The following is a 27,858-nucleotide window of genomic DNA, read 5'->3' as shown; positions in this document are numbered from 1 at the left end:
GCCAGCGCGGCGGAGGGCATCGTGACTCCAGGCTGTACCGCGGCCCCCAACGAAGCACGTGACCCTCGTGTGGTCATAAAGGGAGAGCAGAGTTTTACGGGGAGGGACTGGGTAGCGGTCTCAGTAACAGGCAGAGTGCCATAGTGTCAGTCCCTTTTCCCAAACTCCGATCAGGAAGGAAACACCCCCACCCACTCCGCTCCCATCCCCAGAAGTCCCTCAGAAGCTCTTTTCTCCCCGAAGAGGACCCTGGGAAGGTGGCTCCCGCCTCACTCCTAGAGTGAAATCCTCGCAGCCCTGCCCTCGCGGGCGGAGCAGAGACGCCGCCGCTTGGCCGGTTCACGCCTGTCACACAAAGCCGCCGAGGGTCGGCTGCGCCCCTGGCAAGGCTGTAGGGCTGGGGATACTGAGTATGACAGGCGAGGTCCCTGCTCTCAAGAACTTACATGGGAGAGAAGGGGAGACGAGATAAACAGGTAAACACACACACACACGGTAAGCACGGTAATTTCAGACAATGATTTTTATGAAAACATGAAACGGGGTAAGGGGGTCGGGCTGCTTTCCCTGGGGCCTTCAGTGGGGTGGGCAGGGAACAAGCCTTTCTCTCCCCAGAGCTCGGCGTCAGTCAGCCTAGCTGACGCTCTCGCCTTTGGCGAAGCGCTCTAAGGCCGGGATGCTCCGATGTTATTCAAAAGGAGCCGGGCGAGCGCCAGCCAGGCCCTGGAGGATGGAGTTGCGGCCAATAGGCTCGATAGGCCGATGGGCTCCGCAGACCGGTGGGGGGTGCTCCTCCCAGCCCAGCCCTGGACGCCGGGCTCCGCGCCCGCCAGCGCTGCTCCCTTCCAGCGCGGAGACGCCGCGCCCGGCCGGGCCAGCCGGGGACGGTGGCGGAGAGCACGGAGAGTAATTAAGCAATTAGCGACGTGTTGTTAAAAGGTAATTAACGGGGAAAAGTTTGCCCCAGGCAGGATTAGAGGTCTCTGAGTGGGACAACTGTAAGAACACCAGAGAAGGCACGAACGGTGTCGGCGCCGCGATCGGTCCGTCCGTGGCAGCCAAAAGTGCCAGATATGCTAACTATTGAAAGATGCGCGGGTGGCGCACGCCTGTAATCCCAGCACTTTGAGAGGCCGAGACGGGTGGATCACTTGAGTTCAGGAGTTCGAGACCAGCCTGACCAACATGGAGAAACCCCGTCTCCACTAAAAATACAAAATTAGCTGGGCATGGTGGCCTATGCCTGTAATCCCAGCTACTCGGGAGGCTGAGGCAGGAGAATCGCTTGAAAGCGTGAGGCGCAGGTTGCAGTGAGCCGAGATCGGGCCATTGCACTCTAGCCTGGGCAACAAGAGAGAAACTCCGTCTAAAAAAAAAAAAAAAAAAGACAGGGGAGAGGAGGAGGAGAGAGATAGATACAGAGAGACACAGAGACATGGCGCGGGGAGGGAGGAGGGACAGAGATGGAGGGGAAGAGAGGGAGGGTGAGAGAGAGAAACAGAGAGAATTAATCTTTAGAAGAGTTTGCAGAGTCCAGTTGAATGGCCTCCACTTAACAACCCCAGGTCCTCAATTACACAATAGCCCTTGCCTACACCTTTCAGCCTAGCCTCAAGTGTCCCTCTGGGGGAAGCTGGGGCAGCTGTAGCCAATGGATAGAGAAAAGAAAAAAGAGGCACAATATGGGCTGAACTTGGTCGGTGACCGCTGGCCAAGCCCAGGCAACTCTGGTCCTACCAGTCTGAGCAGCATTGGCCCTCCTGCCTTTTCTGCAGCTGTGGGCAGAAATTCTCCAAGAGATCCCTTTCTATGGGACCCACCAGATGTTCAGAGTGAGAGCTGCCCCCAAGGACACAGCTGTGGTTTCCAGTCCAGCTGAAGAAGTTCTGTAGTTGAATACTATGGGACTGGGATAGAAAGGACCCAGCATTGACATATAGTCCACAGAGGGGGACTTCAATGGGGACAAACACCACAAAAGGGTTCCCCAACTTGAAGGGCCTGGCTTTGCTCCATCTCCAGTCTCCAGCACGGTAGTCAGATGTAAGAAACTCTGAGTAAACATTTGTGGATCTGTGGCTGAAATAGTGTTTTTGTTTTGTTTTTGTTTTTGTTTTTTGAGACAGCCTCACTCCCAGGCTGGAGTGCAGTGGTGTGATCTTGGCTCACTGCAACCTCTACCTCCCAGGTTCAAGCGATTTTCGTGCCTCAGCCTCCTGAGTAGCTGGGATTACAGGCGCATGCCATCACGCCTGGCTAATTTTTGTATTTTTAGTAGAGTCGGGGTTTCACCATGTTGGCCAGGCTGGTCTCAAACTCCTGAACTCAGGTGATCCGCCCGCCTTGGCCTCCCAAAGTGCTGGGATTACAGGCATGAGCCACCGTGCCCGGCATGGTGAAATAGTCTTTAGGGTCAAGCTTAAGCCCCAGTTTTCTCCATCTCTGAGACTTCATGGGCTGGAATCCACTTGGAAGTTGGAAGGCTAAGGTTGAAAATCCAAAAGAAGTGGGCTGATCTCTTGGCAAGAACCTAGGACTGGGCGGTTGGGTCTTCTGTGCTGCTGACAACAGAGTATGACCTTGCACAAATGCTTTCCTTTTACTGGGCGTCAGTTTCCCCTGCTTATGGGTTTAAACCTTTGTGAGTCTAATACTTTATACTCCTTACAAAACTCTCTTCTGGGCTGGGCGCAGTGACTCATGCCTGTAATCCCAGGACTTTGGGAGGCCGAGGTGGGCAGATCATGAGGTCAGGAGTTTGAGACCAGCCTGGCTAATATGGTGAAAACCCGTCTCTACTAAAAATACACAAATTAGCCTGGTGCGGTGGCGGGCATCTGTAATCCCAGCCACTCAGGAGGCTGAGGCAGGAGAATCGCCTGAACCCGGGAGGCGGAGGTTTCAGTGAGCCGAAATCGCGCCACTGCACTGTAGCCTGGGTGACAAAGCGAGACTCTGTCTCAAAAAAATAACTCTCTTCTGAAAACTAACTGTGAAGTAGTCAGGAGCAGGGGAATGTTTACCCCATCTTACAGATGAAGAATGTATTGTTAGCAAAGCCAGCTCACATTCCATCCATTTTCAGGTAGAGAGAGATAGCAAGAAAACAAATTGATAATCATAATACCAGTGCAGAGCTCAAAAGAGAAGTTTTAGACAAGTCTGAGGTGGTATCACTGTGTGGTTCCCACAAGACTTTGGAGGACAATTACTGTCTAACTCTGAAGTCCTTTCATGGTGCTGGGCCATTACAACTTACGTATTCCCTTGCTTCTGAGAAGGCCAACGTTACCCCAGGAGTGTGTGTGTGTTGGGGGGCGGTCTCTCTCTTGCCTTGTTTCTGAAGAGGTAACTCTCATCTGGGCAGAGCAGGCAGGTGGCAAAAGTAGGAAAAATAGCTGCCTTCTGCTTTTTCTTTTTAAAAAAGGATTTAAGTGATGAGAATAAAGCCTGTTGCCATGGTTATATAAACATGGATAAATATTTCTGGGCTGGGGATGGGGGCTGGGGGACGTGATTCATTTTTGCTGAAGAGGAATCAGATGGCTCAGCCTCCTCCCTTCCACCCACCCCCCTCCGAAACTCAGCCTGGAGGAAGGATGAGGTTATCTCATTCGAAAATAAATAATAAAGGAATCAAAGGTCTTGGGATTGGTTGTGAACATACCTTCTTAATGCTGTTCAGACCTGGGGTGGAACCCTCAGAAGGTATGTAGCCATTTGCCCTCCAGTGGTCGGTACTTTACCTGACAGAGAGGGTGCAGCTCCTGGAAACTGTATCCAGTGCTGTCAACTCTTGGGACTTGACTGCCTAACCTAGCCAGGGAAGGTGGCCCCCTTTGTCCCACTGCCAGAGCCTGAAGCTCCTGGCACCTATCAATGAGCTCAAATGAAGAGGCAGAACCAGTTGTGTCCCAAGGGAGCTCAGATCCTATATTAAATAATGGAAACACCACCATTCTCCTGGCTCCAGATCCTATGGCACCCACCTGGAGGTCCCTATCCACCAGGTCCTAGCCAGCTCTGGAAGACATACCCGAGTGAGGCAGTGTCCAGCTTCTCATCTCTACTGGCAACAGGAGAGCTGGACAGCACATCCTGGTGCAAGGAGAGAGATATGTGGTCACATACCAGTCTGGAAACCTCATCATAACATCACCCTCCCAAGGGCAGGGGCCCTATCCCCAGTGCCCTCATTCCTTGCCCCCGACTGTGGCTGCCAACAACTATTACCCCAATCCCATCACCCACCACATGCTGCCTGATCATCAACAGGAAAGGCTGACCCTAGAGATAAACACATGCTGTTGGAATGTGTTCAGATATCACTGCGGAACTGTTTCTCTCTAGGGAGAGGACCTTGCCTGACAGGCTGGCCCAGAGGTGCTGAGCAGAGACTGTGTACGTGTCTGTGTGGGAACACATTGGGATGGTAGGGGAGGAACTGGACTGAGGCCCAGCTATTCTTGAAAGAATCCAACTCCTAGCTTTCATGACATCTTCCTTTGTCCACCTTAGACACAGGACTGGGCTCCTCTGACCCTTGTAATTCCAATACCAGGAGGGACAGCTGAGAGGATGAAGTGGCCTGTGTGTTGGGGAACCCTCTCAGTTCCAAAAGAAATTATCACTTCGGGTTTTAATTAAAAATAAAAAAAACCCTTTGGACTGGGTGGAGGAATCAAAAACTGCAGTCATAAAAAGCTCCACGAACTTTGGGTGTCTTCAAACAAAGGTTGTCATTCTCTTACAGATGGAGCAACTCAACCCAAAAAGGTTGGTCTGTATGGTGACGGAATGTGGTCTCCCAGTTTTCAGCACAGCACTCATTCAGCTATTCTGCTCTTCAGAAAGCAGGAGGGATGTGCCCTAAGGTGGACTATTGAAATGATGAAAGCCACTGAGGAAGTGAGTTCTGATGTTCCACATCCACAGAATTGCCATCACTCTTTTTTTTTTTTTTTTTTTTGAGACAGAGTTCCGCTCTGTCGCCCAAGCTGGAGTAAGTGGCATGATCTCAGCTCACTGCAACCTCCGCTTCCTGGGTTCAAGCGATTCTCCTGCCTCAGCCTCCTGAGTAGCTGGGACTACATGTGTGCGGACTACAGGTGTGCGCCACCATGCCCAGCTAATTTTTGTATTTTTAGTAGAGACGGGGTTTCACCATATTGGCCAGACTGGTCTCAAACTCCTGACCTCGTGATCTGCCCGCCTCGTGCTTTTACCCATAGTGCTAACTTAGACCACCACTCTCACAACCTTTACTTCTTTATAAAGTCACTGGGCTTCAAGATCAGGCTATCAGTTATAGAGTTGCTGAAACTTTTTAGAGAGGGACTGAAGGAAGGTGATAGAAGAAGAAATAGCAATATGGTATTCTGAGTAAACTTCACGTATGAATGGCTCCCAGGCTATCTCATCTGAACAGTTTTCAAGTGCAAAATTAGATTTGTCCAAATAATGAACAGGTAGTCTGTGGGCTGATACTCACTTCTATATGGAATAATTTGGAGCTATGGGCTTGGTGCTTATGGTGCCTAAGCAAAGATCTCATTGCTACTTGGGAAGCAAGTATTTCCATTTTGCAAACATTTACTGGAAAGGCAAGCAAATATATATATATATATATATATATATATATATATATATATACACGCATACACATACACACACACACACAGATATATATTTTATATATACATATATATATATATTTTTTTTTTTTTTTGAGACAGGGTCTCACTCTGTCAACCAGGTGGAGTGCAGTGGTGTGATCACGGCTCACTGCACCCTTGAGCTCCCTTGGCTCAGGTGATCCTCCCACCTAAGCCGCCAAAGCAGCTGGGACTACAGGCACATGCCACCATGCCCAGTATATATATATATGGTTTTTTTTTGTGGAGACAGGGTTTTGCCATGTTGCCCAGGTTGGTCTTGAACTCCTGAGCTCAAGCAATCTGCTCACCTCAGCCTCCCGAAGTGCTGGGATTACAGGCGTGAGCCACCGTGTTGGGCCAGGAAAAGCAAATATTTTTGAACTACAAAGAACACGTGAAGAATGCCAGGGCACACCTAAGGGAAATATGGTATTTGTGCAAACTAATGCTGGTGGATGCAAACTGTACCAGGAAAGAAAATGGCTCATACCCAGGACTCTCCTGGGACATTCTGTAACATCTGATACTCCAGAGGCCCAGTGCTGGCTGCCCTGTAACCTTACCATGGCCTGGAACTCAGAGCAAAGGCTCATTTTATCACATACCACTTGGCCATCTCCACTAGCTAGCTGTAAGCAAGGACCAGTGGTTGGCAGCTTGCCAGGGAGAGACATATTAGCAAGAGAGAAAGAAAAGCCACCTGCTTCTCCTCCTGAGACCATGGGGTGAGGAGAAAAAGAGGTCACATCTCAGGTTTGGCTGTCTGCATATTTGCTTCCACCAGACTGGCTCTTAAGTCTCTTCTGTTGTTTTTCAGGAGCCAGAGAATTCTCGTAGCTGTGATTAGACATCAACCTTGGGCATGCTAAACATTTCAGCCTGGACACCCTGAGAAGAGCCAGTGCCATTGGTGACAGCTGCTTCTGTGCGGGCTTTTGCTTGGCCAGAGAGGCAGGACCTTCTCCCTGGCATTTTGAGGAGTGGTGCCGGGTGGGCAGTGACTGCACTAGCAACAGTCTATACCAAGAGAAGACCTCAAATTCCCAGAGAAGAAAGGCAGCGAGGCCAAGAAATGCTGCTGCCGCTTAACAAGTGAAGGTACATACTGGAGAATAGGAACTGAACACGCGAAGGAGTTTGGGCTTTACTGCCTTCTCTCCTAGCATTGAACAGATCTTCTCTGCTGTTGATTATTCTCCATGAATCATCATCCATAGAAAGTGACTGAGGCAATAGAGAGTGAATAATGAATCCCTCAAATAGTCTTTTGTGTTTCTGCCTGGAGGGTTTTGGAAATAACTTGCATCTTAATCTTTCTGACTTAGAATCATAGAATTTGGGAGCTGAAAAGGACCTTCATCAGGGCATGTGGCCTCACAGAAAGACTGGAAGAAAAGATCTGTGGGTATGAGCCTCTGGTTCATCACTAAAAATAGGCCTAGTCTAACATATATTGGAGGCTTTCCTTGTGTCAGGTACTCATTTATTCTTCCAAAACCTTGGGAGGTAGGTGCTGCTATTCCTCCGTTCTGCAGAGGAGGAAGAGATGAGGAGACAGTAGATCACCAGAGGGCAGTGTGAGGGGTGTGCTGGAACCATCATGTGGAACTGGCTCTGGTTCCAGAATCCATATCCTCTCGGTCATTCCACTCCCACATCAAGTGGCTTTGGACAAGTAATTTAACTTCTTTGGATCTCAGTTTTCTCCTCCGTGATCTCTAAAGTTTAAAAATTACTAACAGTCTGCATCTGCCACCCAAGCATGTGATTTTACAAGTCAGAAAAGTGTAGCACAGAAATGTTAAGTGACTTGCCCTAGGTCACCCAGGTTGCTAAGGGCAGAATCAGCACAGAAACCCAGGCCCAGTGACCACTGCCCCCAGGCAAGACCTCCTTCCCTTCCACTGCACTTTGGCAGGTGTTCTAGGGGAATCCAACTCCTTGCCTTAGATGAGACCTGTTCAATGATATCAGATAGACTGGAGATGTTACATTTTGGTGTGGCCAATCATAACACCAGGATGAGCTTAGGAGGCTGGTGATATTTGTCTATCTAAGCACCCCCAACCTATCTATCTGTCTGCTGTTTGTCTATCTTTCTCAGGTTATGCATAGTGATCAAACCCCGCCTGGTAACTGTAGGGAAAGAGCATGACTGGTGTGTTACAGCTACGCACGCCCCCTGGTGGTATTTCCAGTTGTTTGTCCTCTTCATGCAAATGTTGCCACCTTGTGCCAGCTCTCTCACCTAGCTTCCTTCATGACGACAGTGGTTGCAATTCTGCTCCTCTCTCTGCCTTCCCCTGTCCTTGGCTCCCCATGTCCAGAATCTGATCATTTACTGGTGTGCACCCTGGGATGTGATGTGTGCTTTGGGAGGAGACAGGACCCAACAGTATCTCAGCTGTGCTCTGGTAATCAGTGTGCACCACATTACAAGCATCCTCATCCCAGTATCCTCCCTATTGAAAAAGAGATGGGAAAGGGGTGGATGTGTCAATAAACACAACATTGAAGGCATCTGAAATAGAACAAGGACATCCTGGGTGAGGCATTATTCACAATGTGTATCCATATGTGTGTGGTGTGTGTGTGTGTGTGTGTGTGTGTGTGTGTGTGTGTGTGTGGTTCAGACAGTCTGAAATGAGCTCTCACCCACTGGTGAGTGGAAAATTAGCTTTGGCAGGTGAAGAACTGGGTGACAGGTGAGGAAGCCACCAGGGTATCAGTGTTATCCTTCTACTATTGCTGTTTCTGGTGTTGCTAACAATATCTCTCCCACCTCTCCCTGTTCCATGAAATGTAATTAGGTAGAGTAGAAATGACTTGGAAGGGCTTGGGCATGTGGGAGAGTAATATGAAGATGTTACAATGGCCTTGTGACCTTGTAAGTGAGCCATGTGCTTGCAGGTGGGCTGCGCTAGGCTAGTTGCGAATTAGCATTTTCCTGATGGCCCATGAAGCAAGCTGTGTGGTTTTCATTTCTAGTGGGTGGAAGAAAAGATGGCACTCCAGGGACTAAGTCCTAGGAAATTCTGCCATCTGGCATAATGTTGGAGGCAGTGTGTGCCAGGGCAGGAAATATGGGTTCTTGGGCTGGCTCTAGATTGGCCCTGTAATCTCTAATGCCTCAGTTTCTCTAACTGTAAAGTGGGACAGATAATCCCACTGCTACCTTCTTGTGAAGGTAAAGTATGCAAAGGCCCTTTGAAATGTCGAGAGCACAGTTCTAAATGTGGCTTGCCTGCCAAAGGAATTTGCCAGGCCTACTGGGAGGCAGCAGTTTGCTTCTGTGTCAGTTTCTACAGTCTGTGCTCAGACAGGTACTTAAGCATCTCACATCCATAAATCTCACCTCCTATCTATAGTCAGCAAATAAGAAAAAGGGCAGGCTGATGCTCTGCTTCTGTCTGATCTTCTTACCAATCCTACCCTCGCCTCCCCTCCCCCTGACCTGATGCGATGATCTTGCTGCTCTCCCTCATCTGTTCTGGGCCTGTCAGTTTAATTTAACAAGGTTCTGGGAGAGGTTTGATTTAATCAAACCAGTTGCTGTATCCATCCTGCTCAGAGGTCCCTCAGTGTCACCACCGAGGCTCAGATTAGACAGTGACAATTACTTCTTCTTTCCTAGCTATTGCCTCCCCCCTCCCTTTCACCCCCTGGAGGGAACAAGGAGGCAGACCAATCTCTTGGGACCTAAGAATAGATGCGGGAGGATCAAAGGAGGGAAACAGGCTCTGGCCTGAGAAAGCCCCTCTCCATACCTTACATGGCCTTGTTTAAGGCTGAGTAACAGCCCAAAGGGTGGAGGGAATAGAAAATGTGAGCGAAGCTGCCTTGCGAAGTCTCAAGGCTGCCTGAGGACAGAGCTGTGCCATCACTGATGGCCCCACAGAGATAAAACCAGTCCCCCTTATTGTCAGGAAACTGGGGTGGAGGGTGGGTAGAGAAGTAAGATAGCTGCATGCTCTATGTACTCCAGACCACGAGCATTTATTTCCAGGTTCTCGGCCTGGATTCTGGGGTCTCCGGAGCTGGGAGACAACCACAACAACAGGAAGGCGAGGCCCCATCCATCTGAGCTTCTGTGGCTCTGTTCTTGGTGTGGAAGCTGCAGTGTGACCAGAGGAGATGCCACCTGAGCCAGGGGTTCAGGGGCAGCTGTGTGGGTGTGAGGTAACTATGCTGTGTGTGTTGGGGTGTGTGTGTGTGTGTGTGTGTGTGTGCGCGCGCGCGCGTGCTAGGGAGCCAAGGCAGGGGAGTCTCTGGTGCAGACAGTTCAAAATTCCAGAACAAATCTCTTTGTTGTCATTTAACCCTTTCATTTCCCTCTCTTTTCAGGAAGTGGGTGCTCAGCACCTCTTGTTCTCCTAATCAGCTCAGAGAAGAGACAAAGGCCTCTTCAAGGGGAGCACTTACTTAGGGTGATAGAAATTCTTTTTCTTTTTGCTCCTTTGTGCCACATTCTTCCATCGGTCAGCAAGCAACTGACAGGTGTACCCCTCCCTGAGCCCCATTCAGAGTTCCCCTCCCTGCCATTTGTCTCTCACCCAGATATCCAGCAGACACCACCATCCACAGGAGCTGAATATGATTAGCAGAAACCCTTCCTGACAGCTCCAAAGAGGATCCCTCAAATGCATATTCTATTGAGTGCATCTCATTGCTGCTGACAGCCGCTTTATCAATTAAATTCCACATTCCGTCTTCAGAGATGCCATGAACCTCCCTACCTAATAAATCATAGGCCCCCAGTTATTGTTAAATGTCCCATCAGTCTCTAATAAACTCCCTGCCAAAAGGGGCAGGTTATTTATTATGCTGCCTGGACAAGAATAAATTGGGCCCCTTTCTCGAAAGAAGAGCAAACACGCCACCTTCCTCCCTAAAGACTGAGGCAGTGGTGTTAAATGGGACAATTAATCAATGTGGGCCTTGTGCAGAGAGGAATCTGGTCTGAAGCCTGAGGGAGGATCACCTGGGGTTCTCTTCCAAAGCCAGTCAGGCAATCCCCATGGTGGGGGGTGGCTGTGCAGTGGGCATGGGCTCAGGCTTTTGCTAGTTCTCCCTCTTTCCTAATTCCTGAGGCTAGTCACCCCATAAGCCATGGGACACATGTAAAAATGGGTATTTTCCACGTTGGGAGGTAGCCAGTTAGGATTGAGCAGGGTCATGAAATAATACATTCTATCCAGAAGGGCAGAAGTTGTTTCTTGATAAACTTGATACAACATAATTCACTGAACAGATGGCTCAAGAATATAACAATGAAAGTACCCGTGGCTAGGCAAAGCAACTAGGAAGCATAAGCTAGTTGTGCTTTGCTGGATAAGCAGCATGTACATAGGGGTGGCACTGGCACTTGGAAAGCAGTGTACCAACACCTAAAGTCCTAGGAACTGCTAGATCTAAGAAACAGTGTGTGTTGTGGGCCTTTCCATTACTAGCCTCATATTAGATCCCAAACCTAGGTGATACTCCAAAGTCTGCAAGTTAAGATCCAAACTGCTCGGCTTTGCCATTACCCAAGCCCCAAGTTACATTTCCAGCTGTATTTCTCTTTACTGCTAAATAACACTACCCCCCTTTGGAAGAGCATAATGGATGAGGTGCTCCTTAATATAGGGCCAGTATATCTCTGCATCCTCATGTCCGGGTCATTTCTGCCATACCTGCCTCTACTCACAGTAAAAGACTTAACTTCCCTAAACAACTATGGCTTTCATGCTTCCACGCCTCTACACAAACTGTTCTCTGTGCCTAGAATATCTTTCTGAGACTTGTCTGCCTGGTGAGCTCTCTTTCCACTCCCACTGCCTGATGAACGCCTTATTCAGGATAAGCTCAGGGTATCAGCCCCCACTGCTTCACAGGACTTGAGCTTTGTCTCCTGGTGCTGCTGTCTTGGCAGAAGTGCTGGACTCCAGGAATTAGGTAAACAATGATCTTGTATGTGCAGTTGTTCTCTCATACTTCCATACATACTTGAAGCAACTTTGATTTGGGGTGTGGAGGAGAAGGACATAGAGAAGAAAGCTATTGCTCTTTGAATACCAAAAGCTGTTTTCCTCAATTTCTCAGGAGTTCTCACTCTCTCCCACATGACAGCCACACTTTGAACAACTAAGGCCCTGAAAAAATGTCAGTACTGCATATGATTTTACACCAGCTTGTGCTACTTGCATATTTCATGCTTGATCATTTCCCCAGCTGGGCTGTCAACTCTTTTAGGACAGAGGATAGAAAGAGCCTAGACTTTGCTGTCAAATAGATCTGAGTTCCAATCCCAATTATGAGCTCTGTGACTTTGAGCAGATTACTAATCTTCTTCTGAGGAGTTACTTGAGGGCAGCATCTCCTTCGGCATCTGACACGTAGAAGGCTTTTAGGATAAAGTCCAGACACCAACCTGGCCTACACTTCACTCTCCTGCTCATCAAAGCTTACTGTCCCATTTGCATTCTAAGCTCTTTTAGAATGTGCTATGGTGGTCCTCACCTCCAGACCTCCGTTTTCCCCTCCTCTGTCACAAGGCCAACTTTGATTCATTTTTCAGACTTACTGTAGCTCTCACTAAAGCTAGGAAGATGTGGCAGAGACTGTTAGTTGCCTCCAATGTCCTTTCCCCCTTCCTCTATAGTAATGGACCTCCTCTCAAATCAGTGTACAGCTGGGCACGTGATTGTCCAGAAAAATGACATTTCCCAGATTTTTTTTTTTTTTTTGCAAGAAGGTATAACTTTATGGCTAAGTTCTTTCCAAGAAATGCCAGATAGTGTGGCAGCTTTTGAGAACATTTCTTAAAAGGACTGCTGGCATGATGACCATTACCATTTCTACTTTCTATTTTGAGTCTTCCTCCTTCCTGCTGGCTGCAATGCAAACGTGATGACTGGAACTACAGCAACTGTTTGGGGACCAAGGCAGAAGCCTGGGTGATTGGGATCTTTGTGGATCAGGGCTGTTTATCAGTCCTGCTTCCAGAATTCTCTACAAGGGCAAAATGAACTTCTATCTTGGGGAGGTAAGCTCCTATTTTGGGGCCTTACTTTCAATCAAAACTAATCTTGATGGCTAAGTCTTTCTTGGCTCCCCACATCTGGTTACCTCCTTGACTTCAGTAGCACCCTGCACTTTATACAGCAAATGAGGCCACCTGTTTGTGTGCATCTGTCTCCCCAAGTGCAGAGGCTCTGTTTACTTTGTTCCATTTTTGTATCTCTAGCACTTGGCTGGTTTATACTAGGTGTTCAGAAAATTTTTGTTGAATGATTAGAGATGTTTTGTAGATGGAATGCAAATAATAATATTGCCTACCTTGTGTTGCTTTGAGGGTCAAATGAGAAAAAGTGGCTTTAAAATCTTAAGTTTTCTTCCCTTCTTTCCACATTCCCCCACCGATCCTCACACCCAGGGTGGGCCACCTTACAGTATGCCTTCCTTTATACTGTTTTCTTTTTCTTTTTTTTTTTTCTTTTGAGACGGAGTCTCGCTCTGTTGCCCAGGCTAGAGTGCAGTGGTGTGATCTCGGCTCACTGCAAGCTCCGCTTCCCGGGTTCACGCCATTCTCCTGCCTCAGCCTACCGAGTAGCTGGGACTACAGGCGCCCACCACCACGCCCGGCTAACTTTTGGTATTTTTTTTCTGGTAGAGACGGGGTTTCACCATGTTAGCCAGGATGGTCTTGATCTCCTGACCTTGTGATCCGCCCACCTCGGCCTCCCAAAGTGCTGGGATCACAGGCGTGAGCCACGGCGCCTGGCCTGTTTTCTTTTCCTCTGGGTTCAAAAGCCTCCAGTGCAAAATGATTGGATGAGATCATTTGAATCTTAACACCCATTCTAAGTGTCACTCTCACCTTTTCAGTTCATAGGAATCTCTCCCTCCTCTAGCTCCCTGGAAAGGCTCTCCAGGTAGATGGAACAGCAAATACAAAGGTATTGAGGTGTTACAAGTCATGGAGAATTAAGCATCTGGGCTAGTTGGGTCTGGTTGGAGGAGGTAGATGGGCTGCTCTGCCAGAGAAGAGACAGGGATCCCACTGTTATTTATCCCGGGGGAGGCTGGGAGACAGACACAATCAAGCCCATTTCTGTATGTGTTATGCTCCTTACCTAGTTATTAAATGATTTCTTGCTTTTGGGCAAGAGATCTTTATAGCACTAAAAATTATGGTCAACAACACTGTTATAACTTTTGACTAGTGAGAAAAAAAATTTGTGTTATTCACCATGGTTCCCAATAACATTACTGCAATATTTGTGTCTGTAAAACATCAAAAACAACAAATGCAGTAACAGAATGCCTATAAAACTATAAATGTTTTCTGGAAATGTAGTCTTTTTGCTTTTCTTGGGATAATCCTGTGGTTCTTCAGCAGTGATTGGTGTGAGTTCTACAGAACCGCTGCTATGTGCATGGAGACCCAGAAGAGATTTTTGAGCAAGAAGGTGTCAGCCATTCAATGTTTATTGGGTCTACCAGGTGCTTGGTGCTGGCCTGGAGGGCCTAGGATGACAAAATTACTGTCCTTGAGAAGCTCACAGTTTATTTAATGTGAGGCACATACAAGTAACCAAGCAAATACAACATAAGAGCCAGACTGGAATTATTTATAGTGTGATGTGGGACCCTGGGGTGGGGAATAAAAAAGGGTATCAAAAGGAGCAGTATCTGGAGCTGGACCCCAACAGCTTAAGATATCCACTTAAGAAAGATCACTCTAGCACCTGTGGGGTACATGGCTGGGATAGAGAAGAAACTCTGGCCAGAGAAACCATTCAGGAGGTTTTTGCGAGTTAGGATGATAAAGGGATCTAAAATATAGGGCAGATTCTATGGAGACTGAAGAAGAATGGGTGAAATATTTGGAGGCCAAATTACTTGTGCTTGGTAAATTGTTAGAAAGTGGCGAAGGAGTCAAGAATAATTCCCAGGTTTGTGGTCTGGGGATTAGGCAGATAAAAGAGGTGAGGGCAGTAAGAGGAAGGCTGGGACCTTTAGTGCCATCTCCTCCATCAGTCTCCATTCCTTCAAACGGATAGTTGACATTTTCTCAATGTTTTGTAAATTTCCAGGCAAAATAAACCTTCAGGACCACCTTCCAATGGGATTACCATGTCAAAGCCCCTCCTATATCATATGGAATCTAGACCATCACTGTGTGTGTGTCAAGGGGGTAGGGACAATGACCAGCATTATAATCTATGGACAAAGTTGGGCTTGGTTGCAGAATATATTTAAGTTTGGTATTCTTTGTATTTTTAAAAATTTGTTTACTTTTTAAGAATTTGAGACAGGGTTTCTGCATGTTGCCCAGGCTGGCAACTCCTGGCCTCAAGCAATCCTCCCGCCTCAGCCTCCCAAGAAGCTGGAATCACAGGTGCGAGCCACCCCACACAACTAAATTTGGAATTATGAATATGGCTGAGGTCCAGAAATATTTAAATTTGGCATGATGACTAAGAGTTTGTTATAGGAGCTCAATCATTTGATAAATATTGAACATTTCCTATGTGTCAGATTGTTTTTCCCACTAGGGATGCAGAGGAGAACAAGACAGAATAGGTTCTTGTCCTCATAGAGTGTGGGAGACAGGCAGTAGACATATAATTTCAGGTAGGTATAAGTATCATAAAGAAAAAATAAAGCAAAACAAAAGAAGAGAGTGCTGGGAAAGGCCAGGGAGCAGAGAGGATGACAGAGCTGTCTTAGGGTGTTCAAGACCTCTTTGAAAAGGAAGAGCTCTTTGAAAAGCTGATATTTGAGCAGAAGACCACAGCAAGGAAAAGTGGCAGAGACTGCTAGCTGCCTACGCATGAAATGATGGGGGAAGGAGCAATACAGAAGGCATGTAACATTTGAGAGTCTATTAGGCATCCCAAGGGAGGTGCTGCGGAGGCGGATGCATGGAGGCAGATGCATGGAGGAAGATGGATGCACACGTCTAGAGTTTAAAGGGAGATCTGAGGCGGAGATACGAACTTGGGAGCTGTTAGTCCAGTTCCAGGTTCCAATTCAACGTACTTTTATCAGAGCTCACTGTGCGCCAGGGACTTGCTAGGAGATAAATGGGGTTTATCTCACCGGAGATAAATGTGGTTGCACAGCAGACGGACACACCAGCCAATGTGGTAAATAAACCCTTGGGTCCGGCTACGTTCTGCGCGCTCTCTGCCAGCACAGAGGAGCAGCGAGTCAGGGTACGGAGCGGGTAGCGTTGGAGAAGAGGTGGCCGCGAAGCGAGACAGGCCAGCGGAACGGAAAACGGCAGCACGAGACGGGGGCGTGACGCACCGGGCGCATCACAAAGAACGGCGAGAGGGCGGTGGCGCCGGGGGCACGGCTGGGCGGCTCCGCCCAGAAGAGGGCCGAGAGGCGGGGCGGTGCCCCCACCGCAGGCCCGCGGCGCCCTCTGCAGGCCACAGGCAGCGACTCACCAGTTGCCTCATCTTTCCTCTCCTCCCTCTTGGGGCTTTCCTCAGGCCACATTTTTTGTGTGTCTGGGCAGTCTCTCAGCCTCCGACTCCCGTCCCTTTCTTCCACTTCCAGGCCGGGCGTGTTAGTGTCTTCGCGGGAAAACTGCCAATAAAGTTTTTCTTCTTCTCGCTCCCAGGATCCCCGCCTCCCCTTAAGCATCGCGAGATCTGACGGCGCGGCTACCATGGCGGCGGCATTTGAAGCCTCGGGAGCCTTAGCGGCAGTGGCGACTGCTATGCCGGCTGAGCATGTGGCCGTGGAGGTCCCGGCCCCAGAGCCAACACCCGGGCCTGTGAGGATCCTGCGGACCGCTCAGGATCTCAGCAGCCCGCGGACCCGCACGGGGGATGTGCTGTTGGCGGAGCCGGCCGACTTCGAGTCACTGCTGCTTTCGCGGCCGGTGCTGGAGGGGCTGCGGGCGGCCGGCTTCGAGAGGCCCTCGCCGGTGCAGCTCAAGGCCATCCCGCTGGGGCGCTGCGGGCTCGGTGAGAGCGGGGGCCCGGGATAGGTCGGGGGGTGGGGTGGGAGAAGGGGGACCGACGGGCGGCGGCGGCCAGGCCCGCGCCGCAGCTCGGGAAGAGCCCTCGGTCGGCCCCCGGAGCAGGGCCCTGCCGGGGGCTAGGCGCTACGCTCAGTTAACTTACTTGTAAAACTAACGTGCACTATTGAACTTGAGGCTAGTTAAGACCTTTTTTTAAGCACTGACAAATGGTTCTAAGTTTGAGAAGATAAACGGTAAACGTTCAGGGACTAGGCGTGTTCTCATACGTTTTTGAGAATCAACTAAAAATGAAGGTGCCAACTAGGGGAATCTCAGGAGACCCTTCTAGTTCTCTGATTCCATGTTAGCCCCTAAGTTGCTTCAGTAAGTACTGGCTAGTGATAATTGTTTTTTTCCTTCGCAGATTTAATTGTTCAAGCTAAATCTGGCACCGGGAAAACCTGTGTGTTCTCCACCATAGCTTTGGACTCTCTTGTTCTTGAAAACTTAAGTACCCAGGTGAGTTAGCTGAGAGGACCAGAGGAGGATGTGTTTTGTGGACTTCACCACAGGTCAGATGAAATACCAGTAGCTCCTCAGAGCTGGAAGTGAATTTGATGAATGATTGAGTTAAGTGGTGGTGGTGGCGAAATTTGGAATTTTCTATGCGTACCTTATTTAAATAGAATAAAGCTACCATATATGTCAATTTTGTCACTACTTGGTAATACAGACAGGGATTCTTCTTTTACTTACTGACTAGATTAATGTGAGACTTAACATTTGACTTGATTCATGGTAATGTAGTGCTCTGGCTATTGTTGGTAACTGCAGAGTTTGTTTTTTTTTTTTGAGACGGTGTCGCTTTGTCACCTAGGCTGGAGTGCAGTGGCGGATCATTGCTTACTGCAACCTTGAACTTCTGGGCTCCAGTGATCCTCCCACCCATCTTCCTAAGTATTTGGGACTACAGGTGTGTGCCACCACACCTGGCTAGTTCTTGTATTTTTTGTAGAGATGGGGTCTCCAGTGTTGCACAGACCAGCCTTGAACTCCTGGGTTCAAGCAATCCTCCCACCTTTGCCTCCCAAAGTACTGGGATTACAGGCATGAGCCACCACAGCCGGTATGCAGGTGGTTCTTAAAGCTCTGTAAATGTATCATATTGATCTCCCATCTTCCAGGTTGTCTTAGAGTGTTTCTAAGATTGCCTTACCCAAATTAGCAGGAAATTTGAGTTTGGGGATCATTTCTCCAACAAAGATTTGTTGAGTCCGTATTACGTATAAACAGTGTGCCAGGCATTGGGGATTCAAAGATGAATTAGATGTGATTCTCATAGCCTTACTTGGTAGTTTAGTTGTTATGGCAGACTGTATTTCAAGTTCTCAGGCATTGGTATATCTGATGATGAATCTTCAACAGTGGTTTTTAACCCAGATATCCATGTTCATCACCTGGGAAGCTTTTTGAGTCCATCTTATGTCTACCAAATCCTAGGTGATGTTGCACATTGGAAATCCTCCTACTTCCCAAGAACCTGAGTTAGTCTAATTGTAGACTAAGATGTATTCGAGATTTTGGCTTCTGACAATTTGGCAGCAGATAAAATGCTGAAATCCTGGAAAAGTTTCATCAATTCATTTTTTTTTGAGACCGAGTCTCACTCTGTTGCCCAGGCTGGAGTGCAGTGGCACAATCTTGGCTCACTGCAACCTCTGCCTCCCAGGTTCAAGTGATTCTCCTGCCTCAGCCTCCCGAGTAGCTGGGATTACAAGTGTGCACACCACACGCCTGCCTAATTTTTTTGTATTTTTAGTAGAGACGGTGTTTCGCCATGTCGGCCAGGCTGGTCTCAAACTCCTGACCTCAGGTAATCCACCCGCCTCAGCCTCCCAACATGCTGGGATCACAAGTGTGAGCCACCATGCCCGGCAAATTCATATTTTTAATTTCAGATCTTTGGATTATGAAAATTACATTATTCTCTGTGTGTGTATCAAAGTAATACGTATTCATTTTTAGAAATAGGGAAAATTCAGAAAAATTAGGACATACCAGAAAACAAAATCTGTAATCTTACTACCTAGAGAGAAACTGCTATTAACAGTTTTGGCATATTTTCTCCTAGTCCTGTTTTTTTTTTTTTAAATCAATTTTTTTTTCTTGTAGTTAAGAGCACAAAGTTTTGTTTTCTCCTCCTCCAGTAGTTACATTGCAAAGTTTTTACCATGACTCTCAAGGTCTTTTGTGATCTAGTCCCTGGAGGTAGATCTCTGCCCTCCTTTACTTTCCCCTGAATTCTGTCATGTGGGCCTTCTTTTTCTTCCTCAAATACACCAAGAACACTGCCATCTTATGGCCTTTCCATTTGCTGTTTCCTCTTGGTGAAAACGCTTCCCCAGGGGTCATATAGCCAGCTCTACTCTATGCCATACATGTAGGTCTCTGCTCAAAGTACCTCCTTTGAGGAGGTTTCATGATCACCTCATTTAAAATGACTCCTTTTTTCCTTGTTCGATTTTTTTATGATACTTTTTATTACCTGTCATTACTTATTTTTCTTTATTGTATATATTCTTATCCAAGAATGAAAGTACCATGAGGGCAAAGACTTTGTACTGTTAACTGTTGATTCCCCAGCAACTAGTATGTTGCCCAGCATAGAGTAGGTTCTTACTTAATATTTGTTGAAGGAATGAATGAATGAATGAATGGAATACAGTCAGCCCTCCCTGTCTTCAGGTTTTGTATCAGCTGATTCAGCCAACTGTGGATCAAAATACTCAGGGCAGGATGGAGGAACAATAAAAAATAATACAACAATCAAAAGATATAAACAAAAATACGGTATAACCATTTACATAGCATTTAAATTGTATTAGGTATTATAAATAATCTAGAGATGGTTTAAAATATGTGGGAGGATGTACATAGGTAATATACAGATATATGCAATTTTATATAACAGACTTGAGCATCTGCCAGTTTTGGTATTTGGGGGCTTCCTGGAACCAATCCCCTGTGGATACCAAGGGATAACTGTACCTTACCTTATCAATAAAAACTCATTTGAAATGATCATTTAAATGAAATATAGTATGTCATGTAATGAATATACCAGTCCCCTATGTATTTATTCCTCTGACTCAAAGGTGTAATTTATGGTTTTTTTTTAGATTTTGATCTTGGCCCCTACAAGAGAAATTGCTGTACAGATACATTCTGTTATTACAGCCATTGGAATAAAAATGGAAGGCTTAGAGTGTCATGTCTTTATTGGAGGGACCCCATTATCACAAGACAAAACCAGACTTAAAAAGTGTCATATTGCTGTTGGATCTCCTGGTAAGATAACAATGCCTGTTGGTAACCAGGGCTTTTAAGGAACTACACACTTTTAATATAACAATAAAGATATATGGGAGTCTTTGATAACTGTGATAATTATTTTGAATAGAAATGAAGAGCATTAGACCAGTGAGATTTAGGTACATGACTGGTTTACCAGTGGAATTTATGAAATCTCCATTCCTAAGTATGTTTGAGAAGACATGGGATAGGCTTTTGAGAAGAGGAGAAATGCAGTGACTTTCAGGAGTCCCTTCTAAGCCATGGATTGGGATTGTTCTTTGGCTTCTCTATTATATTTGGTTGCGAATCACTCAGAATCAGCATCTTGCATTCAGTGCTTTAGGTCTTTTGATAGAAATGGTGTTTATTTACTGGTGATGAAACGTGAGGGGAAAACAATGAGTTTAGTCAAGATCAGAGCTCCAGATTTCTAATTTGTGGTTTAGTGTGTACATGCATAATGAGAGTTGAATCAGGAAATTCAGCAGAACAACCTGTAAGTAATAAGTAGAGTAACAATATTGGCAGAGATTTACACAAATTTGGTACATCGTAAATATTTCAATTTTTTTTTTTTAATTAGGCAGAATTAAGCAACTCATAGAACTTGACTACTTGAACCCAGGCAGTATACGCCTCTTTATTCTTGATGAAGCAGATAAGCTTTTAGAAGAAGGCAGCTTCCAGGAGCAAATAAAGTAAGAAAAATAACTAACTTGACTATTAAAACAGTGTTCCGAAGTATCTATCTTTAGCTTTTCCAAGTGGTGATTATTGTTTGAATAATTTACATGGTATCTGTTTTTATTTTGCAGTTGGATTTATTCTTCCTTGCCTGCCAGTAAACAGATGCTGGCAGTATCAGCTACTTATCCTGAATTTTTGGCTAATGCTTTGACAAAGTACATGAGAGATCCCACTTTTGTAAGACTGAATTCCAGTGATCCAAGTCTCATAGGTGTGTACAGCTTTTAGGTACTTATATTTTTGGTTTATTTGTGATATTCTGGAGCTTTCCCTTGCCTAGTTTTGTCTTGCTGTTTCACGGTTACCATTAGCATATATGTTTGTTTTAACTGATAGCTCTTCTTTGTAGGTTTGAAGCAGTATTACAAAGTTGTCAATTCATACCCTTTGGCACATAAGGTTTTTGAGGAAAAGACTCAGCATTTACAGGAACTGTTCAGCAGAATTCCATTTAATCAAGCTTTAGTCTTTTCTAATTTGCACAGCAGGTAATGTAACTTAAAAGGTCATCTGGGGAACTTGTGAAATAAAAGGATAGTCGTGGGGCAATATTTGTAAATTTGTAACCATTTATGTTATATTTCATAGAGCACAACATTTGGCTGATATCCTTTCTTCTAAAGGGTTTCCTGCTGAGTGCATTTCAGGTAAGTTCATCTCTTACTTTAATCTTTATTTAGTATACTGACTTGAAGCCTCCAAAGTCAGGAGGAAGAAATACCACTTTATGAGTTGTCTTGAGAGTGTGAAATTATCTTGTATCTTTTAGAGTAAAGGAATTTTCAGGCTTATTTTTCATTGGAATTTGATATGTCAATATTCTATTTTTAAGGAGTAACTGGGTATATAGTAAAAAGTTAGAAAACTAGTGTTCAGAAAGACATAATTTTATTAGAATCTCTCTTATAGCCACATATAACTTAATTCTATAAAACCAAGTTTGTCTGTATTGTGTTAAGATAAAAATATTTTTTCTTTAGAATTTTTTTTTTTTAATAATTGTTAAAATGCTGGAGATTGCTAACTGAATTGACTGTTTTATGGTTTTGTGGAAGGCAAAAGTGATTGAGTTCTTGCTGCAAAGTTAAATGATTACTGCTGGCATAATAAGAATGAAAGAGTCGAAGGATTTTTTGATCAGTGAGATCCTTTTTAGAGTTTTGTTTGGTGTCAGCTTAATTTTTAACCTGTTGGCATGAGCTTGTTTAGTTATGGTATATCACGAGATACTGGGGAGACTATTTTCTAATGAACCAATACTTAAACTATAGATCACACTTTAACACCAAATTATAAACAGCTGATTAAAGCATTTTTATTTTCCTAAGAATTGCTAGTTATACTTCATATGTAACTTTGCAAATAGAATGTTATATATTCAGGCATGGCCTGATCACTATTTAGGATTGATTTTTGAATTTCAAGTTGATTGCCTAAACCATAGTTTAAAAGATTTTAACTTTGGATCTTAACCTAGATTTGCACAGAAGGACAGAATTAACTGTGGTTGGTGTATTAAAAGTGTTAAGACTGGGTGTTATGCTTTTTACTTTTTGTGGATTGGATAAATATGTATTAGCTTAGTTGTTTTTATGTGACTTTCTTTTGGGGTCCTTTTAGGCAATATGAATCAGAATCAGCGTCTTGATGCTATGGCTAAACTGAAGCACTTTCATTGCAGAGTCCTCATTTCCACAGATTTGGTAAATTTCCTATTCAGTTTGGGTGACTAATCCATCTTGACATATGTTCTATTATCAGATGTACAGATTTCATATATTATTTTATGTAGGCGTATCTAACAAGAATACCAGAAGATAATTATCTTTCCAGTGCTGAGGAAAATACTTTCTTAAAAATGTCTTTAATATGTTTATCTTTGTCCTTGAAATTAGTCATTAGGAATGAATTTCCTTTTCCTCTGCTCCTCAGTATTCAGTTCTTAATTTGTCTCTTGGCTGTACTGGAAGAATATAATATGCATTGGTATCCATGCTGTACAGTTAATGCAAACAAATAATTGCTATCTTCTTCAATTCAAGACTTCTCGTGGGATTGATGCTGAGAAGGTGAATCTGGTTGTAAATCTGGATGTACCATTGGATTGGGAGACATACATGCATCGGATTGGGAGAGCTGGCCGTTTTGGTAAAAAAAAAAAAAAAAAGTTTGAGTGCTTTCTTTAAGGGGAGGGATCTATAATGTGACAGGTGGGCTTTGAATATTATTTTTGTGAAAATGATTTACTACCTAACATTCTCTCTGCTTTAGGTACATTGGGGCTGACAGTGACCTACTGTTGCCAGGGAGAGGAAGAAAATATGATGATGAGAATTGCCCAGAAATGTAATATCAACCTTCTCCCTTTACCAGGTACATTTCATCTGTTTCATTATTTCAAAATAATTATAGTGGTGATAAGCATAATAATAATAATAGCTAACAGAGTGCTTATGATGTGCTGGGTACTGTTCCCAGTCCTGTATGTACGTTAACTCATTTACTTCTCACCACACTCCTATGAGGTGTGTGCAATTGTTTTGTAGATGAGGATATTTAGACATAGAGAGGGTAAGTAAAGGTGTTACAGCTAGTAAGTAGCACGGAGAGGAGTGCAAGCTAACCACTGGCACATGAAAAATGAGAGCTGGCTAGGCGCAGTGGCTCACACCTATAATCTCAGCACTTTGGGAGGCCAGGACAGGTGGATCACCTGAGGTCAGGAGTTCAAGACGAGCCTGGTCAATGTGGTGAAACCTCTTCTCTACTAAAAATACAAAAATTAGCTGGGCGTGGTGGCAGGTGCCTGTAATCCCAACTACTTGGGAGGCTGAGGCAGGAGAATCGCTTGAACCCAGGAGGTGGAGGTTGCAGTGAGCTGAAATCAAGCCATTGCACTCCAACCTGGGCAACAAGAGTGAAACTCCGTCTCAAAAAAAAAAAAAAGAAAAATGAGAGCTATGTTAGCTCTATTTTATTAGTTAGTGGCTTTGCAATTTGATTTTATTCTTTGATACAAGGGGGGATATTTTACCTCTTAAATTGCCGTGAAGGTAATTCTTGCCATATTCTCCTTTGTCACCATGTGGAAAGAACAGCATCTTTAATTTGAATAGTATTTTGAAAAATTGGAGTGAAATGTTTTCTTTTGATTTCAGTTCAGTCATTTGTTCTGCTTCTTTTTAAGTGCCCTCTTGGAAACAACGCATGTTTAAAACTAGTAATGATCTCTTAAAAACAAAAAATTCTGAAAAACCCTTGAGTGGAAATATGGCATTTTTGATGTGCATGTTATACAGAAAATGTGCACTATAAATAGTGTCTATTCATATATAGATGTATGTCTATATAGAAAAATACACATATAGGTCACGCCTGTAATGCCAGCACTTTGGGAGGCTGAGGCGGGCGGATGACGAGGTCAGGAGATCAAGACCATCCTGGCTAACACGGTGAAACCCTGTCTCTACTAAAAAAAAATACAGAAAATTAGCCGGGCATGGTGGTGGGTGTCTGTAGTCCCAGCTACTCGGAAGGCTGAGGCTGGAGAATGGCATGAACCTGGGAGGTGGAGCTTGCAGTGAGCCAAGATCCGCCATTGCACTCCAGCCTGGGCGAAAGTGCGAGACTCAGTCTCAAAAAAAAAAGAAAAATACACATATAGTATATACATGACTTTGCAGAATATGGGATATGTAGTTATTGAATAAATATAATTGAGTATTTTACCGACTTTATTTTACAGAGCTAGATTAAGCACAGATCTGGGAGTTCTATGTATTCTAGTAGATTGGGTTAGTAATAACTCATTTTATGATCTTTTACAAATCTCTGTAATTGCTGTAAGCTTAGAGTTCTGATTTGCAAAGTACTTTAGAGTAAATGGTCTTTAGGCTCTATGTCAGTTCTAAAACTGTCAGTTCTTTCTGTGTATAAGTCTATTCGTAGTCTGATATGGGAAAAAAATTGAAAATTGGTAGAAGAGGGTTAAGACTTCTTGTAGGATTCAATATCATAGCATCTAGTGATAAAAATTGCCTTTGGATACTGGAAAATGATATATTTGGATCTTTATGTAATGTTAACAGGGCCCTGAAATCATGAGAAAATGATATTCATGCTGTTAGGTCTATATTGGACTGGGAACTTGTGTAACAACAGATGTTCAGATGAGTTTCCTGGGGCAGAACTAGGAGGGAAATTGGCCTGTATTAGGACTAGGCAAGCAAGGGATATCAGCTGGGTAGGAATGAGAGTTTTAATCATAGAATCTGTTCAGCAAAGGATCAAGAGACTTCATTGAAGTATCCAGACCTGTGGGATTTATAGATAACATGGAGCATAAATAGCAACAACAGGCAAGATCTTTGTAAAGCAGGGGCTTGATATATCTTGTCTGCCCAAGACAAAAATTGATCATACTTTGAAAGGTCTGAGTGCGGGAAGCAAATTGTCACATCTGGATGGAATAGAAAATTTAGAGGGTTGAAGCCAGCAAATTTTTTAAAAATTAGAAATGTCATTTCTAATTTTCATAGTCACAGATCTTTTCATAGTCATCTAGTTTTTTTCCGCTATAGAGGTTTTCTCTTTATTGTTAAGGGCAGTGATTTCTCCCTGTTGGAATATTGGGTGACAGATTTAGTTGGGTGTACAGAGTTGCAGTTGTATTATTTCCTAGTCGATAAGCTTTGGGGAGCACAATCCATTTTCTAATATCTTGTTTTGCTGTCAGAAGTATTGAGATAAAGGGGAGGGGCTGTGGAGAGGGAGGAGAGAAAAGATGGGAGAATTGTTGCAGGCTTGTACATTACTCCTAGAGTAAGCTCTTTTTCTAGTGAGAGTGAGGGGAGATAGTGCTTGTGAGTATGGGATGGGTCTTACATATTTCTTAGGCAGGTTTCTTTATTACAGGATTGCTTCAGTCTTTAAAAATATTATATCTATTAAACATCTTAGTATATTTGCATATTGTTTCTTAAATGTATTTGATCATAGAAAACTTTATGAAATCATTCAGAAAACAGTGGTCTAGAGTAGCTTGAGAATTTTAATACATTTTTCTTCCTTTTTATGTAGATCCCATTCCTTCTGGTCTGATGGAAGAATGTGTGGATTGGGATGTGGAAGTTAAAGCTGCTGTGCATACGTATGGTATAGCAAGTGTACCTAACCAACCCTTAAAAAAGCAAATTCAGAAAATAGAGAGAACCCTTCAAATTCAGAAAGCTCATGGTGACCACATGGCTTCCTCTAGAAATAATTCTGTATCTGGACTATCAGTCAAATCAAAAAATAATACCAAACAAAAGCTTCCTGTGAAAAGCCACTCAGAATGTGGAATCATAGAAAAAGCAATGTCACCAAAAGAACTGGGCTGTGACAGGCAATCCGAAGAGCAAATGAAGAATTCTGTTCAGACTCCTGTTGAAAACTCCACCAACAGTCAGCACCAGGTCAAAGAAGCTTTACCTGTGTCACTCCCCCAGATTCCTTGTCTGTCTTCCTTTAAAATCCATCAGCCATACACGTTGACTTTTGCTGAATTGGTAGAGGATTATGAACATTATATTAAAGAGGGGTTAGAGAAACCTGTGGAAATCATCAGGCACTACACAGGCCCTGGGGATCAGACTGTGAATCCTCAAAATGGTTTTGTGAGAAATAAAGTTACTGAACAGAGAGTCCCTGTATTGGCAAGTAGTAGCCAATCTGGAGACTCTGAGAGTGACAGTGATTCTTACAGCTCAAGAACCTCTTCCCAGAGCAAAGGAAATAAGTCATACTTGGAAGGCTCTTCTGATAATCAGCTGAAAGACTCTGAATCTACTCCTGTGGATGATCGTATTCCTTTGGAACAACCACCAAATGGAAGTGACACCCCCAATCCAGAGAAATATCAAGAATCACCTGGAATCCAGATGAAGACAAGACTTAAAGAGGGGGCTAGCCAGAGAGCTAAGCAGAGCCGGAGAAACCTACCCAGGCGGTCTCCCTTCAGATTGCAGACTGAAGCCCAGGAAGATGATTGGTATGACTGTCATAGGGAAACACATCTGAGTTTTTCTGATACCTATCAGGATTATGAGGAGTACTGGAGAGCTTACTACAGGGCATGGCAAGAATATTATGCTGCCGCTTCTCATTCATATTATTGGAATGCTCAGAGACATCCAAGTTGGATGGCAGCTTATCACATGAATACCATTTATCTACAAGAAATGATGCATAGTAACCAGTGATTATAGGATATACCTGAGACCATCAGAAACTGTCAACAGATGATACCTTTGGATATCCATCCTCCTCGACATATAGTACAGTGGTGTATAGTGGCATTTCTGATAAACTTGAAAAGACTTGAGTCTTTCCACTGGGACACATCCATTTTTCAGATTGTTTTGATTTAGGCCAGGTATATTATCTTCATTTTTAAGAGTTTCTTTAAGAAACTTCATCAGATTCTTGAAAGATAATTTTTGGGACATAGAGCTGAAAGTTTCAGGGTGCCATTTTCTATAAGATCTTCCCAAAAGAAACATTTAAAAAGATGACATATACCACCGCTTACTTAAAAACAATAAAAGCAATAGATTTGAGCAGTAATATTATTGCTGTGGAGTTCTTTACAAAGGGCTTAGGCTGCATTTCCTTCTATAGAGGTGCATTCTTGTAGAAATTTGTAGCATGGTAGATCAGAAAATCCTCTTAGGTTTAGGCAGGAAGGAATATTTAAACATTGCTTTAGATTTTCCTAAAGGTATTTGATCTGTTAGCTTCCAGTAAAAATATTTGTTTTTAGTAAAAACAAATTTAAATATATTTACATGTTTGTTGTTTATCTTTTGAATGTCTTTTGAGGCTGTGAAAGCTGTCCACATTTTTGCTGTGTATTAACTAGCTGTGGGTCATCAGTTGCTGTCTTACTTGTGTTGCTCAGATAGAGGAGCAGCTCTTAATCTTTTTTGGTTCTTGGATCCTTTTATGAATCAGCTGATAGCTATAGATTGACTTCAGGAAATTTCTCATTCCATAAGCACAGAATTGTGAGTGTAATTTCAAGGGGTTCATAGACCCTCTGAAGTTCATCTATACAGTCCAGATTAACAAGTGACCTGCTCTGCTGGTAGGCTAGGG

At 44.4% G+C, this 27,858-nt stretch overlaps 1 protein-coding gene across 2 annotated transcripts; it reads left to right on the top strand.

Moving 5' to 3' along the window:
* Window positions 1-2: 2 nt before the first annotated feature.
* On the top strand, window positions 3-27,327 carry DDX20 (DEAD-box helicase 20). Of its 2 annotated transcripts, XM_034933593.3 has the most exons (14): window positions 3-476; window positions 4,754-4,908; window positions 6,475-6,755; window positions 16,276-16,624; window positions 17,045-17,139; window positions 19,800-19,968; window positions 20,558-20,672; window positions 20,790-20,932; window positions 21,071-21,209; window positions 21,310-21,368; window positions 22,342-22,424; window positions 22,764-22,869; window positions 22,993-23,094; window positions 25,801-27,327. In XM_034933593.3, the coding sequence occupies exons 4-14, from the start codon at window positions 16,324-16,326 to the stop codon at window positions 26,961-26,963; spliced, it is 2,475 nt and encodes an 824-aa protein (XP_034789484.1). In that variant the 5' UTR covers window positions 3-476; window positions 4,754-4,908; window positions 6,475-6,755; window positions 16,276-16,323; the 3' UTR covers window positions 26,964-27,327. The 2 variants fall into 2 exon arrangements, with proteins under 2 accessions (XP_034789484.1, XP_003810735.2); XM_003810687.5 differs by lacking the exons at window positions 4,754-4,908; window positions 6,475-6,755.
* The last annotated feature ends 531 nt before the right edge of the window (window positions 27,328-27,858 follow it).

Source organism: Pan paniscus, chromosome 1 (genome assembly GCF_029289425.2).
Source record: "Pan paniscus chromosome 1, NHGRI_mPanPan1-v2.0_pri, whole genome shotgun sequence".
Lineage (NCBI taxonomy): Eukaryota > Metazoa > Chordata > Mammalia > Primates > Hominidae > Pan > Pan paniscus.
The sequence above is the reverse complement of the archived record's forward strand: the minus strand, read 5'-3'. Positions and strand labels throughout refer to the sequence as shown.